At 36.5% G+C, this 15,514-nt stretch overlaps 2 protein-coding genes and 1 long non-coding RNA gene across 3 annotated transcripts; 2 read left to right on the top strand and 1 right to left on the bottom strand.

The window, feature by feature from the left end:
• Positions 1-471: 471 nt before the first annotated feature.
• adat2 (adenosine deaminase tRNA specific 2) lies at positions 472-3,327 on the bottom strand. Its single transcript, XM_057353197.1, has 6 exons — positions 3,023-3,327; positions 2,615-2,719; positions 2,245-2,395; positions 2,067-2,173; positions 1,877-1,949; positions 472-1,514 (listed from the first exon to the last, which is right to left on the bottom strand). The coding sequence occupies exons 1-6, from the start codon at positions 3,110-3,112 to the stop codon at positions 1,405-1,407; spliced, it is 636 nt and encodes a 211-aa protein (XP_057209180.1). The 5' UTR covers positions 3,113-3,327; the 3' UTR covers positions 472-1,404.
• A 107-nt stretch (positions 3,328-3,434) lies between these two features.
• On the top strand, positions 3,435-8,828 carry pex3 (peroxisomal biogenesis factor 3). The gene is made up of 12 exons (XM_057353196.1): positions 3,435-3,654; positions 4,041-4,172; positions 4,245-4,326; positions 4,422-4,465; positions 5,803-5,924; positions 6,031-6,097; positions 6,196-6,250; positions 6,387-6,537; positions 6,610-6,680; positions 6,821-6,949; positions 7,071-7,167; positions 7,289-8,828. The coding sequence occupies exons 1-12, from the start codon at positions 3,582-3,584 to the stop codon at positions 7,370-7,372; spliced, it is 1,107 nt and encodes a 368-aa protein (XP_057209179.1). The 5' UTR covers positions 3,435-3,581; the 3' UTR covers positions 7,373-8,828.
• A 29-nt stretch (positions 8,829-8,857) lies between these two features.
• On the top strand, positions 8,858-10,637 carry LOC130565996 (uncharacterized). Its single transcript, XR_008964425.1, has 3 exons — positions 8,858-8,959; positions 10,299-10,372; positions 10,499-10,637. It is a non-coding gene; the product is annotated as an uncharacterized LOC130565996 (long non-coding RNA).
• The last annotated feature ends 4,877 nt before the right edge of the window (positions 10,638-15,514 follow it).

Genomic DNA, 15,514 nt, shown 5'->3' with positions numbered 1-15,514 from the left:
TCTTGAAACTGGAATTTTGGGTTGGGTATACCGACAGCCTGCTATTTTGTAATTGCCAATACGCTTTACTTACTACTTTTGTAAATAATCAAATTATGCCTCAGGTTGAAAAATGCTTGCTTGTATAAAAAATGGCAAAAGAATTGCCCTCATGTCTGTTCTTGTGATGCAGACCTACAGTTTTCATTTGCAACAAGTTATATTTTAATACCTCAAATGCAATTGAAACTGTTGTATCTACTATAATAAAAGATTAAAGCAGCTTTATGAAATATTTTCAATGGATAAACAATTAGAAGATAAAATATCGTTCATGTGAGCAGGCGCAGCGTAGGTGGGCGCAGCTTGTTTTTTTTTGCACTGACTCATGGCGTAAAACTTGCCGTGGTGTGGCGTGGCCTGACACCTGTCAAACGCCAGACCAGGTGCGGGACCGGCGGCCAGGTTACCAAGACCATAACAATTACACAATGAGCTTTTCACATTTATTTGTGACACATCCTGTCATTTCAACATCAAGACAGTACATTCACCTTAAAAAAAAGCCAGCTGTGAGTATTCAATGTCAGATCATTCATCACAAAACAATAAAACGCATGCGATCTTCACTTTGCAATGACAAAAACAGAGCCATAACTGACTGATCAAATACATGGCTAGCAGACCAGTAACCAAGATGACGAGTAATGAAATACAGCAGATCTAACAATCTCGTAGACCTCACATCTACATCCAAAACTGCTCGATTTCCCTTTCACGCACCCACACCCATTTCAAGCCACTAATAACACATTACATGACAGTTTAATAATGTGAGGTTCAGCGACCATTACGGTACAGTTCATGTGAGCTACAGTAAACATTAATAACCAGAAATGCTACATGACAAGTGGAAGTGATGAAAGTTCAAACATATTCCGAGTACTGCTGAAAGTTAGTATGGTGCCAAATTCAACACAGGTGCGCTTCCAAATTAAAGTCTGACGATATGAGGTAAGCGGAAACTCCTGCTCAGCGAGACCAGGACTGAGATCATCGAGGGTTCAGATGCAATCTTCTGGGTTAAATGAGGACATGTGGAGAGCAAGAGGAAACCGTGCTGTAATGCACTGGAGGCTCAGTCTATCACCTTAACGCGCTGTTAACAAATCAGACGCGGCTTTTAGGTGCACATGAAAGCCACAGAGGAGAATGCTGGAAGTCAGAGGTTTACAAGTGATGTGGTCCAGCTAATGAGGCAATGTGATAGCTGGTTCCTTATGGATCCACAAAAAAGATGATACATCTACAAAAAAGTCAGATTAAAAATCTCTGAAATCCAGGCACTGGCAAGGTCTCGTAAACGTCTGAAGGTTCAAATTATTTGAGGAAAGAAATACAAGCCAAAAGCCTCATTTTTCCATTTCAGCTCAATGGAGCTATTGTTTCTTTCGCCTCATCTTGTGGCTTTATCTGAATGACTACATCGCCCCCTGGTGGACTACTTGAATCTTTCCTCACTTTAGGTTTAGGAGCTAATAAATGGGAGACAAAGCATAAGCATAAATGAAAGCATCAATACACAGCATGCACAAGAGTCAAAATATGTGCATGCATTAAAGGGATAGTTCACCCAAAAATGAAAATTCTGTCATTTACTCTTGTCAAATGTCAAACCTGTATGACTTTCTTATGCAGAGCACAAATGAAGATATTTTGAAAAAAACAATGGTATCCATTGACTTTTGTGTGTATACAATAGAAGGATAGTTTTTGGTTACCAACATTCTTTAAAATATATTCTTTTTTTGTGTTTTGTATAAGAAAGAAGGAGGGCGAGTAAATGACAGAATTTTGGTTTTTGGGTGAACTATCCCTTTAACAAGATTTCTCTTACCATTTGGGTTTTCTTGTTTATAAAAAGTCTTAAGCATTTCCACTGCCTCTTCTGCTCTATAGCCCGAGATGCACTGTATAATATATAATATAATATAATATAATAAACAAGTATTACACTGAAAATATGCGATGTTTGTCTTAACTAAACACTTGGAATTTTTCTGCTGTAGAAGCAGGAATACTTCTACCTTAAATGAAGTCCCAGTGTGTGGTAAATCATCCGATGAGACATCCAGGACTGAGCCACAGCCTCCGAAGCGCTCATTCCTGCACCCGTAAACAACAAAAGGAATGTCTGTCTAAATGTTAAAGTTGTCTTGAAAGTGTCACAGTATATCATAAGAAATAGAGTTGCTTTAAGGATACGTAGCAGACGCAGAGCAGCTGCACACATGATGCACGGCTCCACTGTCACATATAGAACAGTCTGTCCACACACCACCTTTGGGTCCTTTTCTCTGCAATGGCACCAGTCGAGCACTTGGTCCAGCGCAACCATTTCTGCATGTCGTGTAGCCTTGGGCAAAGCAAACAAAAATCATAAATCCCAAACATCCTCTGTGCTGTACAAGGAAAATGTATTAAGCATATTCCTAACATACTAGTAAGTCTATAGTTGGCATTTAAAGTTATGGGTTAATTTTGCCGTTAAAATAGTTAATATTATTTCTTATTTTTTAATAGAAATAAAAATCTTAAATCATGTTGGAATAGTATGAATTATGAAATGACTTACATTTTTAGTTTCGTTGACCTCATTCCTTCCTTTCCCAATAATTTCATTGTTATAAACCATCAGACAGCCAACTGGGACCTCTCCATTCTCAAGAGCATCTGATGCCTTTTAAAGCATTCAATATTTTCTCAGAAACATTTAAAAAAGCATCACAAAAGTTTACCATGAAAACCCCAACACCACAATAAATCTGTCATAAAGAAAAGTGACAGAAATGACAAATTACAAAAAAATAACTTACTTAAAAGAACCGTTTGAAAGACAGCTCACATAGAAAGACTACATTGAAAATAACTGTTCAAAGCATTGTATCTGGTGAAGACCACTTGAGTTACCATTACTGATAAAGAGAAAACTTAAAATAGAAGATTGTTAGAAGATAAACAGGAATCATCACTGTGGCGTTACCATGTCAAACGCTTTTGACATCCATGCGTGTATCTCACTATCAGAAGGCTGTAAAAAGTCAGTCTGCCCGGAATCATTTTCCCCTTGCATCTCTATCAAAGTCCTTATTAATAGTATAAAAGCTTATGCGTTGCGATAATGTAGAAATTACAATCACGAAAGCTGCACAAAGCAGGAACGAGTAAAATTGTTGTCACATGTGCGCATGTTGAAGGAAGCGCGTAATATTGGGCGTGTACAAATTCATGCGGCGCTGCGCAGAACAATATACAAAGTATCGCGAGAGTTGTTTCGACAAGGCTCGAAATCCACCACGATCTCGCGATACTTTAATGTCATACAGCGATCATTCTGCGCAGCGCCGCGTGAAGACGAACACCCCTCAGGACGTGGAAGCCGAGCACCGCACAATCGATTAATCGCGCAATCTGACAGCTTTAGTTCGCCTGGCTGTTGCTTACACGAGAATTTATTGCCATGTAGCATTGTGCTAACTAGCGAGTACGTCTAAACACGCTTTTACACCTAGTTTTTCTTTTTTCCTGTCAGCTTTTTAACCATGTTGAGTTCGACATGGAATTTCATCAAACGCCATAAGAGGAAATTCATCTTCACGGGAGTTTTTGTTGGAGGTAACTTAACGTGGGCCATTTAGACCACCATGCATGCTTTATAGATGAGAGATTATTCTCATGTATTCAATGCATAACTAAATGTTAACTAATGCTGGTTTTTAATAGCTGCATGAATTTTCCATATAGTATTATGTTACATGTCAGTTACGTTGTAATTGTGTTTCCAAGCCTTTGTATCTCATTTACGCCTTTATCTTGTCGATTTCAGTTCACCAGTCACCTAGTTTACCCAGTGGCATAGTTCTGGTTAAGATGCATCTAATATGGACTTTACCCTTTTAATTTTAGGCAGCTTAAAGAGTCATCACTGAATAGATCTAGCTAATTGCATGTCACTTCTCCCCTATTTTAACATATACATTATATTGCATTCTCAAACCCAGGTGTGTATCTACTTGGTAAATATGCACAGAGAAAAATTCAGGAGATACAAGAGCGAGAGGCAGCAGAATATATTGCTCAAGCTCGGAGACAGTTTCATTTTGATAGTAACCAAAGGACGTGTAACATGACAGGTAAAAGTCACATACTTCCTGTTTACTGTAGTTTTTGCTTACTGTATCTAACTGTATTTCTATTATTTGTAGTGTTATCAATGCTTCCCACTTTAAGAGAGGCAATCATACATCATCTCAACTCAGACAGCCTCACTTCTTTGCTGAAGACCAAGTGAGTCATTCATGTAAATTATAGATGATTTTCTACGTTACATAATAAAGGATAATATAGTCGAACCAACTAAGTGCTTCTGATTTTCAACACAGGCCAGCCAATAAGCTCGAAATCTGGGAGGATCTAAAGATAATCAGTAAGTTCAAAATATTTAGTGGTTATATTAGCACAAATACCATGTCATAAGGTGGTACTGTTTTGATCTTGGGGAGGAAATTAAACTCACAGAAAATAAAATAACAATACATAGAACATAATACACTGCGTTACATAAAATACATATGAAGTGAGAGAAAACGAATAAAATGCACACTATACAATAGTCAAATGGTGCAAGATTTAAAGAACTCATCGGATGAGCACTTTCAACAAGATGGTTTATTTGGGTCTTCATGAAATGTCTGGAACATATTTTGCTTAAAAACACTCGATGGCTGTGTAAACGAAACCCTTTTTGCCTCGTCAAAAACAGCTACGCTCACAGCAACCCGTTTTGGTGCATGTCTCTTTAAATGACAATGAGTTACAGCGCACCCACCCCCCTTCCGTCCGGCTTGTCAACACAACACATGTGTAGTACTGCCATGGCAATGGTTTAGCTAAATTATGTTTCCTGAACTCCTCTGCGGTTAGTTTCATTTTAAACGTCTCAAATCATTCATCCGGAGACTAAAAAATCTGTCACAGCAAACAGCGCATCCTAATGCGCTCAGGTTGTGCGTGTATGCTTGCAGTTTCACAGACCAGGCTTAAAGCTAGTCCCAGACTAAAATGAATGTGTGACATGTCTTAACTGAATATAACTTGCCGAGAAATATCTTAAAATATATCAGTGCCATTGTTTTGTCTCAAGATGCACACCAGTAACGTATTCTTCTAAGGCATTTTTATAAAAGTGATATAAATATCTTAATTCAACTAAGAGATAGTCCTGGCTTAAGCTAAACTGTGTCTGTGAAACCGGCCATAATGTATTAACATACATACAGCTAAACTCCAAGTGCCCATTTGCCTAATAACATATAAATATAGAGTAAGTTTAACACTGACTTTGAGTGTTCTATTTAGCCCGTGACTGACTTAGCTCCCTTCGCTATCGTATGCTAACGTTATCCTCCTATATATACGGTACATGTACGTCAATTCAGACCTGCCGTGGGTGGAATTGTGTAGATTAAGGGGCGGTAATATTATAATAAGATCCTGCTTTTACGTCACAACAGGAGCGAAATCTGAACAACTCGATTTCTCACATGCTTGCAGGGAAAGGCTCATCAAAACAAACTTACTGGGATCTTGTTTTTCATGTTTTCTGGGTTCATGTTTCCCGATTATAGCACGTAAACACCGAAAAATTTGGATTTTCATCCGATGACTCCTTTAAAGGATTTATTTAAAAAGGTCCATATGAGCATATGCTTGGATTAAAGTCTCATCTATTCATATTTTAAAAGAAATATCTTCACTCTCCAGGTTTTACCCGCAGCATTGTTGCTATTTACAGCACTTGCATGTTGGTGGTCTTGCTGCGAGTACAACTTAACATAATTGGAGGCTATCTGTACCTGGACAACTCCGTGTCAAAGAACGGAACGGTATTCCAAACCTTGATGTTTTGCAGCAAAACACACTTATTTTATTATCTTACATCCTCGTATTCCATGTTTAAGTGGTACTAATAAATGTATTTTGGTATTATAGACCCCTTTAGCCCCTCCTGATGTCCAGCAACAATATTTGTCAAGTATTCAACATCTTCTTGGAGAAGGTGAGTACCATGTCAGCTGTATAAGAGTGTCTAATCTGTATTAGAGTTTAATCCTCAATCTGTTTGAGAGGTACTGATGTTCTCTTCTGTTTTTTCAGGGCTCATTGAACTGATAACTGTGGTTAAGAAAGCTGTCCAGGAAGTTCTCGGACCGTACGTTGAGTGATCGGATGATTCGTGTTTTTAACCCCTTCAATGACGTTGCATCTAACTATGTCATTGCTTGCTGTGACAATCATCCCATATATTTAGCAAGAGACCTAACTGTTGACTGTCCCTGTCTCCTCAGGGTGTCGCTAAAGCAGTGTTTATCCCTGCAAGATTTGGAACAACAGTTAACTCACATCAGACAGGTAGTCGAAGACAACTGTGCTTCCTCGAAACACAAGAGTCTTTCCTGGTACATGATGCCTGATGAAGAGAACACGCTAGCGTCACAGGTAGATCCATGACATTAATGTCTCTGTGGAGATAGTCGAAAGCGGTGCCATACAAATGTGTTTTTGTTTTAGGCCTGTGGTCTGACAGAGAATGATGTCACAACGATAAAACTGCTTAATGAAACAAGAGATTTGCTTGAAAGGTGAGGACCATCAGGATCTCAGTGATGGACATAATGTTCTGATTGGTCTTAAATAGATGTTGTCCTTTACGTATATGTATTAATGCACAATTGTTTTATTACTTTTACTGACTACCAATCGCTATGACATTTTTTTTTAGTCCGGACTTTAGTACTGTACTCAGTACATGCTTGACTCGGGGCTTCGCCCGATTCCTTGACAACATGGCAGAGTTTTTCCGGCCCCCACAGGGAGACTCCATCGCCTGCAGCTTACCTGAAACCTCAGTGTATGTGCATTTAAAATAATATAATCGCCCAGATATGTCTCTTAAGTACAACCATATCAAATTGTAAAGCAGAATGCTTAGTTTAGTTAGTCATGGCTGTTTTTCATGTCCTTTTTTGCAGACTGTCTCCTGTAAGCCTCCCGCTTGCCAAAATCATCCCCATCATTAACGGACAGATACATTCAATATGCAGTGAAATACCAAGTCACTTTGTCCAGGTGAGACACTGTTGTTCTATTTTATTCAATGCCTGCATGAGAATCTGTGATAAATTCACTTGATGTGTATGTGATATAAAGCTGCCTGTGGAGCTAATGATTGTTGTCTTATATTTTTTAGGATCTTTTGTTAATAGACCAAGTAAAAGAGTTCTCCGCCAATGTGTATGAAACGTTTAGCACCCCCCATGAACTTCAAAAGTGAGGACAGGATCGAGCAAGACGCCTTACAAATCTACTTTAAGCAGAGACTCTCATCCTGTGCAGAAAAGACACCATGTTTTGCAATCTGCTGAGAGACAAGTGCGTGTTTTTTTCATTCAGTATGGGATAGCTTCTTATGACCTGCCAGCTGTCCTATCTGTTTGTCGTGACCTCCCTAACAAAACAGGATAGTTGCAAATAACTGTCGATCATGTCCCAGGCATGCCAAGGTTTTACAGGCTGTAATGAACTGTAGTATTTTATTTATTTTTAATCCTTGTAGCAACAATCTCATTACTGTACAGATATGTCACTGACTAATGATAAAATTGATAATCCATGCGTTCAGACCTGCATTGTGAACTTAAAAGGTGGAATGGGTTTTTATAGATAAAAGATTTTTGTGCTAACGTAATTAATTCTGCCATTATAGCCCCCCGATTTCGTGCATGACAGCACTTCGTCTTGTTAAAGGGGAGGTGCTTTTTCAGGAGCATTTTCATTTAGACTTTGATTTGGGATGCTTCTGAATTTTTTGTGCAGGTTGTAGTATACTACTCCTTTTGTATGATGACCCACGAATGTCAATGTTAATAAATATGTGAGTAATCTATGAATTAAAATAACATTATTTGATTAGAAAAGGGAGTGTTGTAGTATCAAGAGAAATTATAATACTGCGATATATTGCCATTTTGCATTTAGCAGACGCTTTTATCAAAAGCTTTTAAGAGTGAGGAAGACAATTGTATCAGCACAGCCCATTGATGACCCAACTTCCCTATCTATTGAAATTCTCACAGGTCCCTCTAGGGGGCAGCACACATTTATAATTGTGCATAGCAACTGGAAAGCATTTCTGTCTCATCATGTACTAAGAAAAAGCGTATTAATCAGTAAGTACACTTAAACAGGAAGAAATGAAGTAATATCTGTCAGAAAGTTCACACAGCGTATGAGGCCTGAACATGAGGGAAGCATATGATTTGAGACTGCTCTTTCACAAGACATCATCCTTTTGATGCAACTTCCTTGTGCCCTAAAAGCCTGAACTTTACTTGGACTGATATGGATGAAACTATGTATGCTGCCCCATAGTGTGGGGTCAATAATAAATGAATTATAAAGGTAACCATCAACACTAAATGAATACCTCTGCACTGTAAAAATGTGTTGCCGACATTAATTTTTCAGTTCAAGTCATTTCAACTCACTAATTTAAACCATGGATGAATTGCTGTGACTTTATTTTAATCGTTTTGAGAAATTATTGTAAAAACATGCTGCCATGACTTAATCATCACAATGTTTCACAGTCTATGTGTCTTTTGAGTTGAAGGGTCACCCAAAAATAAAAATTCTGTCATTATTTACTCACCTTTTCTGTCATTTCAAACCTGTATGGCTTTCTTTCTTCCGCAGAACACAAAAGGAGATATTTAGAAAGATGTTCAAAATATCACTTACATTGGTTTTGTGTCCATAGAAGTGAAGTGGGTCCAGTGCTGTTCGGTTACCAACTTTCTTCCAAATATCTTCTTTTGTGTTCTGCTGAAGAAAGAATTCAAAGATTTGAAATGACAAGAGGGTGAGTAAATGATGGCAGAGTTTTCATTTTTGGGTGAACAATCACTTTAAGTTGAAATATTTGTAATAATGCTATGGCAGCTGTTATGTCATATAATAAGACTATGAATATCACTGTTTCTATAGTGGCTTTCAAAAGTCTGAGACCACTAGTAAAAAAGCTTCTAGTCATAGGAAAATGCCATTTTGTAGGGCAAATGTTGCTTTGGTAACAGCCCAGTGGTTAAGGATCTTTGCTGATATAGAAGTCTGAATCCTGTAAGTGGTGACTCGTGAATCATTATGCTCTTGTGGACACTACTTGTACTCTAAATTTTCCTATAAACCTTAAATATTTAAGTATCTTCTACATGTAAAGGACTCCTGTAAAAAGACCAATCACAGTGCTGAACAAAAGTACCTTTATAGATAAATAATCTAAATGATGCAATATCAGACAACTGTATTGGTCGGCTTGTGGTTAATTCCACAGGCGAAACCAACACACCAGCCTTTGCCCGTAAAGTGATCAAGAAGTTCATGATTAAGATGTTATAAACATATAAAGCGATGACGACAGTTTCCAGCGATTAGGCATTGGTTAATGTTTATGACAGTTATTTGACAAGGGATTGGCTATATATAGTCAGAGTAAACAAGAATGGGCTCATTGTTGCATAAGCCGCTTGAATGTGCTGAATAACTATGAGGGTGTTTTTCCACCTTGCACGTTCCCCATGTACTGTAGCACCGCAGGTCACATGACTCGCTACACGCGTGCTCTGTTGTGTACCAGCAAACAGGAAATTCCCCTTCGTCACATGACAAAGGTCTTTGATTCAGTCCCGTGACCCTGTTACTGAAACTGTTTACATCAAGTTCAGGAATATGAGGGAAATATCTTCTTGTAATCAAAAACACTTTTAATTTTTGTTGTTTGTGTTGGTTACAACACACTGAATGACTAAGCATTTTTGGGTTCACTTGAATTTTTAACATCTTTTTTTTAGGTCAAATATTGGTATTTTAAATTTGAGGGGACAAAATGTATATAGTGTCCATTGTAATAAAAAAAACATTGATCAAGATCAACCAATGAGCTGTTTTATTATTGAATATTAGAGCATGTTAATTCAATGTCATAATTGTTTTATTATTTTATTGGTCAAAACATAAAATATTAAAACTTAAAGATAAAAATAAAAGAGATAAGCCTTTTAGTCTGTTTACTGTGTTAGATCCACGAAAAGCTGTTTGAAACTATAACAAAATCACATGCATTTACTTTACTAATGGATTAATCGAAGTTTGTCACACAAAGCTATAAGGCTTTTTATTTTTTGTGGCATTTGGGAAGCCAGGTCACTATCCACCTATAATCTATGGAAAAGAACATTTTGTTAAGGAAAAACGTACAGGATGGTGCAACTTAATGGTAAGTACAAGATGACAGAATTCTTGTTATTTTCTGAACTGTTAATGCTGATTCATAATATTACTCTTTTTAGATAATCAAAGAAAAGATGGCACTGGGTGTTTTTGTTGTTCTGCTGGTTTTCAGGTTTCCAGATTATGACTCATCTGCCTCTACCTGCATTTCAAGAGTCTTCCTTGTGTTACACTCTCGATGTCTGACTCAACATGATGTCATAGACCGAACAAGTCATCATCACATGAGCTTGTGCAAACTAATATTCTGTCAAAACATATTATGCTTGCAAGTAATCTATATACGGCTTTGTCATTATTTTATTACTCTAAAATCAATAATTACTTTTTATGATTTCATTAACATTCATTTAAAATGATATTTTGACATTTTATTAAGAAATATTAATATTTTATTAAGTATTAGTGTTTCTGTTATCTTGAAATAGAATGTTTGACCTTCATATGTCGTAGAAATGCTCATTTTAGGATAACTAAATTTGTGTACATGCACCTTGATTAGACATTATATTATTTTAGACATTATTGTCACAGGTATTGCATAAGACAGCAATATAGGATTTGTTCTGGCACCGCATTGATGTTGTGGACATGCCCTGACCATGCTCTTTCTACTCCGGCCTGATTGGCTGATCTCAAGGGATTATCATTAAATATTAATCCTTCGCTGCAGTGATGCATTCTGTAGTCACACCACTGACCGGTCAGATGATGTCACCACATTCGAGCAAGCTGATTGGCTAGAGCCTTCCAAGCAGCTCTGTGCTCACCGTATCAATTTTATATCACTCCTAGATAGATCCTTTACAGGCAGTCACGTGACTTCTCAAATGTGACGTGGCCCGTAAAGACTACGTGCTTGGTTTACAGCAGGCCTGTGTCGTTTCAAAGCCTGTTACGTTCTACGTGCCAGTAAAATGTCCAACGTTCTTAGAATTCTGTGCGAATTGAAGAAGTGATGCTTAGCCAGGAATGGGAAAGAATGGTGAAATCAGATTTGTCGGAGGAAACAGCCTACTCGGATGCTAACTGGAATATCTGTATGTGAAATTTCATAGAAACTTCCTTGGTCAGACAAATGGTGAATATGTAGAGCACCAATTTACTTTCACATCAGCAGGAAGCCAGTAGTAGAGGAAGTCATTTTTTGCTTTACCATACGCAGAAGTTTCATTGTAAGAAAAGTAGAAAGGAAAACGAGTGCCCCAAACAAGAGGAAGTCCTGGCTAAAAGTGATTCATTTTAATATGTTACAAGCATGGTCTAATTTGGTTTCCTTATGAATTACGTAAGGCATCCATAGTTTAGTTAAGAATGACCTTTAGGTATTTACTCCCACCCTACAAACTGTTTGCACATAGGACAGAAATAGCAAAAACGCAGGAGGCCCGCTGGCGATAAAAATGAGGTCACGGCCTGTGACGGGGTTGGGAATCCTGGCTACGGCTTTCCTCCTGTCTGCGACGAAAGTCCTCTGGGCGGGAGTGCGTCGCTATGGACGCAGCCGTGTAAACACGTACACAGTGCCCCGGTGGGTGTACACGGTGAGGGCAGTTTGAAGGTAGCGCCGAGTTAACTGTGACTTTATTAATAACTATGAGTGCTTCAGCTATCTACGTTACATATGTAAGAGGGAATCTATAAACTATTATTTAGAGAAAGCAGTGTCAACCGCTTATACTGAGCGAGTGATGCTATACTTATTATTTTGGCCCCGCTGCTGCCGAGTCATTTTAGTACCTACTGTACATATGTGACCACATTATTCACACTTTAATTGTTGATGTAGATTAATAGGACATACTACGTTCAGAATAAGCTTATTAAAAATCATTATTTGATAGGGCAGTACAATGAATTAAACGTGATATGAATTAAGTTATACGTATTAGTTTCTTTCTTACTGACAAGGCTGGTTGGAAAGTATCAGTATTTTTTTTATGAATTGTTACTTAACCTTTAATTGGAGACAAATCTATGTGCTACTAACTGTAAAATTGTATAACGTATGGCTGTCAGATCATTACAGGATCTTTTTGAGATCTACGAGGTAAAACCTTTCAGAAAAGTTACTATACTATACTATTGCATATACTTTTGAGTGTAAATATTTGTTATGTGCTCTGATTATTTTGTTTAAATTCAAATTATAATTTGTAACACTGTATTCTGAAGTAGGAGTTGGCAACCGGAAACATCAAGATAAGATGTGATAAGAGAAGGTCAAGTAAACTATTCAAGTATTTAATGTAAGTTCTCTCTTTGTTTTCTATAAATAACAATAAATACTGTGCAACCTGTAAAAAACAAGGATATAACATTTACTTTAAACAGTTATCTATTTGTGTCTTTTTTACTATAAATATAATGTTTACACTATGAATGCTGTTTTACTATTAAAGCAACAAAAACATTAGTTGAAACCATAGTTGAACCATGGTGGAACTTAATACCATCGTTTAAACCACATCACACATAATAAGTATATGGCTACACTACTGTACTCATTTCATCGATGTGTATATAGACTATGTAATGTATTCTACAAAGAGAAAATGACAGGCGTTTTCGATGACTAACGTTTGACTGGAATGAGATTTGTCAGACCGAAAGTGCAAACCAAAAATCGATCCCGATATTTTACAATTCCAGCAATATAGGTTTCGTTTAATACGCGTGGTGTTTTGGGAATTGGCCATTCGACTTCTCACCTCCAAACCAATACAGAAACAGCGTGAGGATTACTGTAGTCTCTACTTCCCGGAAGAATGACGTATTGCCATCGCCTGTGAGAATACTAAAGCAGTTGTCTTAAAGAAACAACGCGCTGTTTGTGGTCTTACTGAGACTGCTTTGTGCTTAAGCATGTGGCACTAAGCCCCCATAATTTAAGTAAGCAATTTTTTAAATGAGGAATAGTAAATGGACATTTAAAATATTTATGTATAAAAATAATTATACAATTTCTGTTGTTACATTATTTTTTAACAAACTATATCTCGTTTGAACCACTAGTTGGCAGTTGAAACTTATAGTTCACGATGCATCAAGCAGAAAAATAGAAATAAAAGAATATTAAAATTATAAAGTGAAAACTAAAAGAATAGTAATTTTTGTTTTGATTTTCAGAAATTACCTGCTATTGCAATAAATATAAATAAATGGTACAGAATGGTACCAGGTGAAAAGACGATTAGCAACAAAACATTTTTAACTTTTATAACAACAGCAATGCTAATAATAATAAAAAATATTACAATTGTACTTCTACCTGAAATTGAATGTTTTTGTTATTTTAAATTGTGTTATGAAAAAGGAACATTAATGCAATTATAACATAAGAAACTTTGTTAATAATTATTTCCTGTCAAAAGACAAAATATGCCATTGAGTTATACAGATAAATATACCAAATAAAGATAAATACAAACGTATGGTAAAACAAAAGTTAAAGATTTCCAGTGTACATACAAAAGTTTAGTTATGAATAAAGCTGAATGAATGACTTTTTTATAATCATATCGAAAATTTGAATTACATTGGAAGTCATTTTGATTTAATTTGATCGTTTATTCTTCTTTCAGCATTATTAAGCAGAAGATAACAATCACCAAACACCCTCCCTTAAAAACTTTGTTTGTTTATGCTTATCAAAAATCTGGTAAGGCTCAGAACACTTGTATGTACGATATAACAAAACTGAAAGACAAGCAACTTTAGGATTGTTAGTTATGCCTTGCATCATAAAGAAACTCATCTGGAAAGTCCATGAACCTTATAGTGACAGTCTCTAACTTCTTGTAGATCAACAAGTTACCGATGGCAAAGCGAAATGACTTCTCCTGTATACTTCTCATTGTATATTAATAGCTAACAGGTCAATACTGATGTCATAACAGCTGTAATCATGTTCCAGGATCATTTTGACGACACCCGATGGCCACAGACCTTTAAACACCTGTCTGACTTTATATGATGGAGCAAAACAAGAACTCTGTCCGAGTCCGATTTGATGGTGAATACTGCTATGTTAAGATCGTTTTGAAATATAGATCATTCAAGACATGCCAAGATCTATAATGTCCAAAAACAAACATTATTTATTGTCATCCTACATTGTTCAATTAGTTTATAAATTGTCGAATGGTTCCTTGAAAATTGTTCTTTCAGTTTTTGGTTCTTAACCGCACTAGCAGAAGAAAACTACAGCAGTTTTTCAACTTTTCATCTTTTCAACACACATCCTCTTGTCAATTTAATGACATCTTTTTATAACAATGTTTAAAAACTAAAGTTTATGGCAATACTAAATTATAGTTGTAAACATCTCCTTCAACAGAATTTCTACAAATTTGATTGTATTGGTTATTTTGTGTGTACAGTATGTGTGAGAGATAGAGAAGGAGAAAGAGAGAGAGAATTTTGTAGCATTTTGAAGGCAATCAACCAAATAAAAATCATAACAAAACCAATAAAGAATCTGTACCGAAAATCTGTACTATCATACTTTTGAAACATACATCAAAATGATTTCCATATACAGTATCTTTATTTATGTGGATGTTAAAACAGCATTACAAAGATGAATAGACTAAGATAAAGATAAAACCACATCAAACGATACAAATTTATTTCTTTATACGTATATCTTTATATGCATATTTCTTATAAATGTTGGTGGATGTTGAAGCAACTACAACAAAATATTTACTGGAAAACAATTAGGCCTAACTATGGTTGAAATTCAAGTATCCATAGTCATAAACTAAACTATAACAAATCTCAGGTTTAGACATAAATTCTCTATAACATTGTTTTGTTTATTCAATCAAATAAGATTGTAGGTTAATAAGGAAGTGTTTTAGACTGTGGTGATTACATTTGTAAGATCACTGGAAATTTCCAGAACACAGAGGTAAGAGTGTGTACTGGGGTGGGTATGACCCAACTAGAGCAAGAAAGCTGATGTGCTTCACATTCAGTAGAGGAATGCCGACGCTGCTGACTGCCCACTCCCTGAAATCATTTCAAAATCTTTCCATTGAATGTCCATCCAGCCCAAATCACAGTACACGGACAAAAAAACATATATTTTTCAACATTTTCTTGTCTACATACTGCATCGTCA

The sequence above is a fragment of the Triplophysa rosa genome, linkage group LG15 (assembly GCF_024868665.1).
Source record: "Triplophysa rosa linkage group LG15, Trosa_1v2, whole genome shotgun sequence".
NCBI classification, from domain to species: Eukaryota; Metazoa; Chordata; class Actinopteri; order Cypriniformes; family Nemacheilidae; genus Triplophysa; species Triplophysa rosa.
Note: the sequence above shows the minus strand (reverse complement) of the source record. Positions and strands in the feature narration are given on the sequence as shown.

What these genes read in the sequence shown, in the direction of transcription:
- adat2 (XM_057353197.1), bottom strand. Translation starts at nt 3,112, where the DNA reads ATGCAAGGGGAAAATGATTCCGGGCAGACTGACTTTTTACAGCCTTCT. An exon ending in ACACTGGGACTTCATTTAAG is followed by an intron (nt 1,950 to 2,066) that starts GTAGAAGTATTC and finishes TATATTATACAG; the next exon opens with TGCATCTCGGGCTATAGAGC. An exon ending in TAAACAAGAAAACCCAAATG is followed by an intron (nt 1,515 to 1,876) that starts GTAAGAGAAATC and finishes CCCATTTATTAG; the next exon opens with CTCCTAAACCTAAAGTGAGG.
- pex3 (XM_057353196.1), top strand. Translation starts at nt 3,582, where the DNA reads ATGTTGAGTTCGACATGGAATTTCATCAAACGCCATAAGAGGAAATTC. An exon ending in TCAACATCTTCTTGGAGAAG is followed by an intron (nt 6,098 to 6,195) that starts GTGAGTACCATG and finishes CTGTTTTTTCAG; the next exon opens with GGCTCATTGAACTGATAACT. An exon ending in AGAACACGCTAGCGTCACAG is followed by an intron (nt 6,538 to 6,609) that starts GTAGATCCATGA and finishes TTTTTGTTTTAG; the next exon opens with GCCTGTGGTCTGACAGAGAA.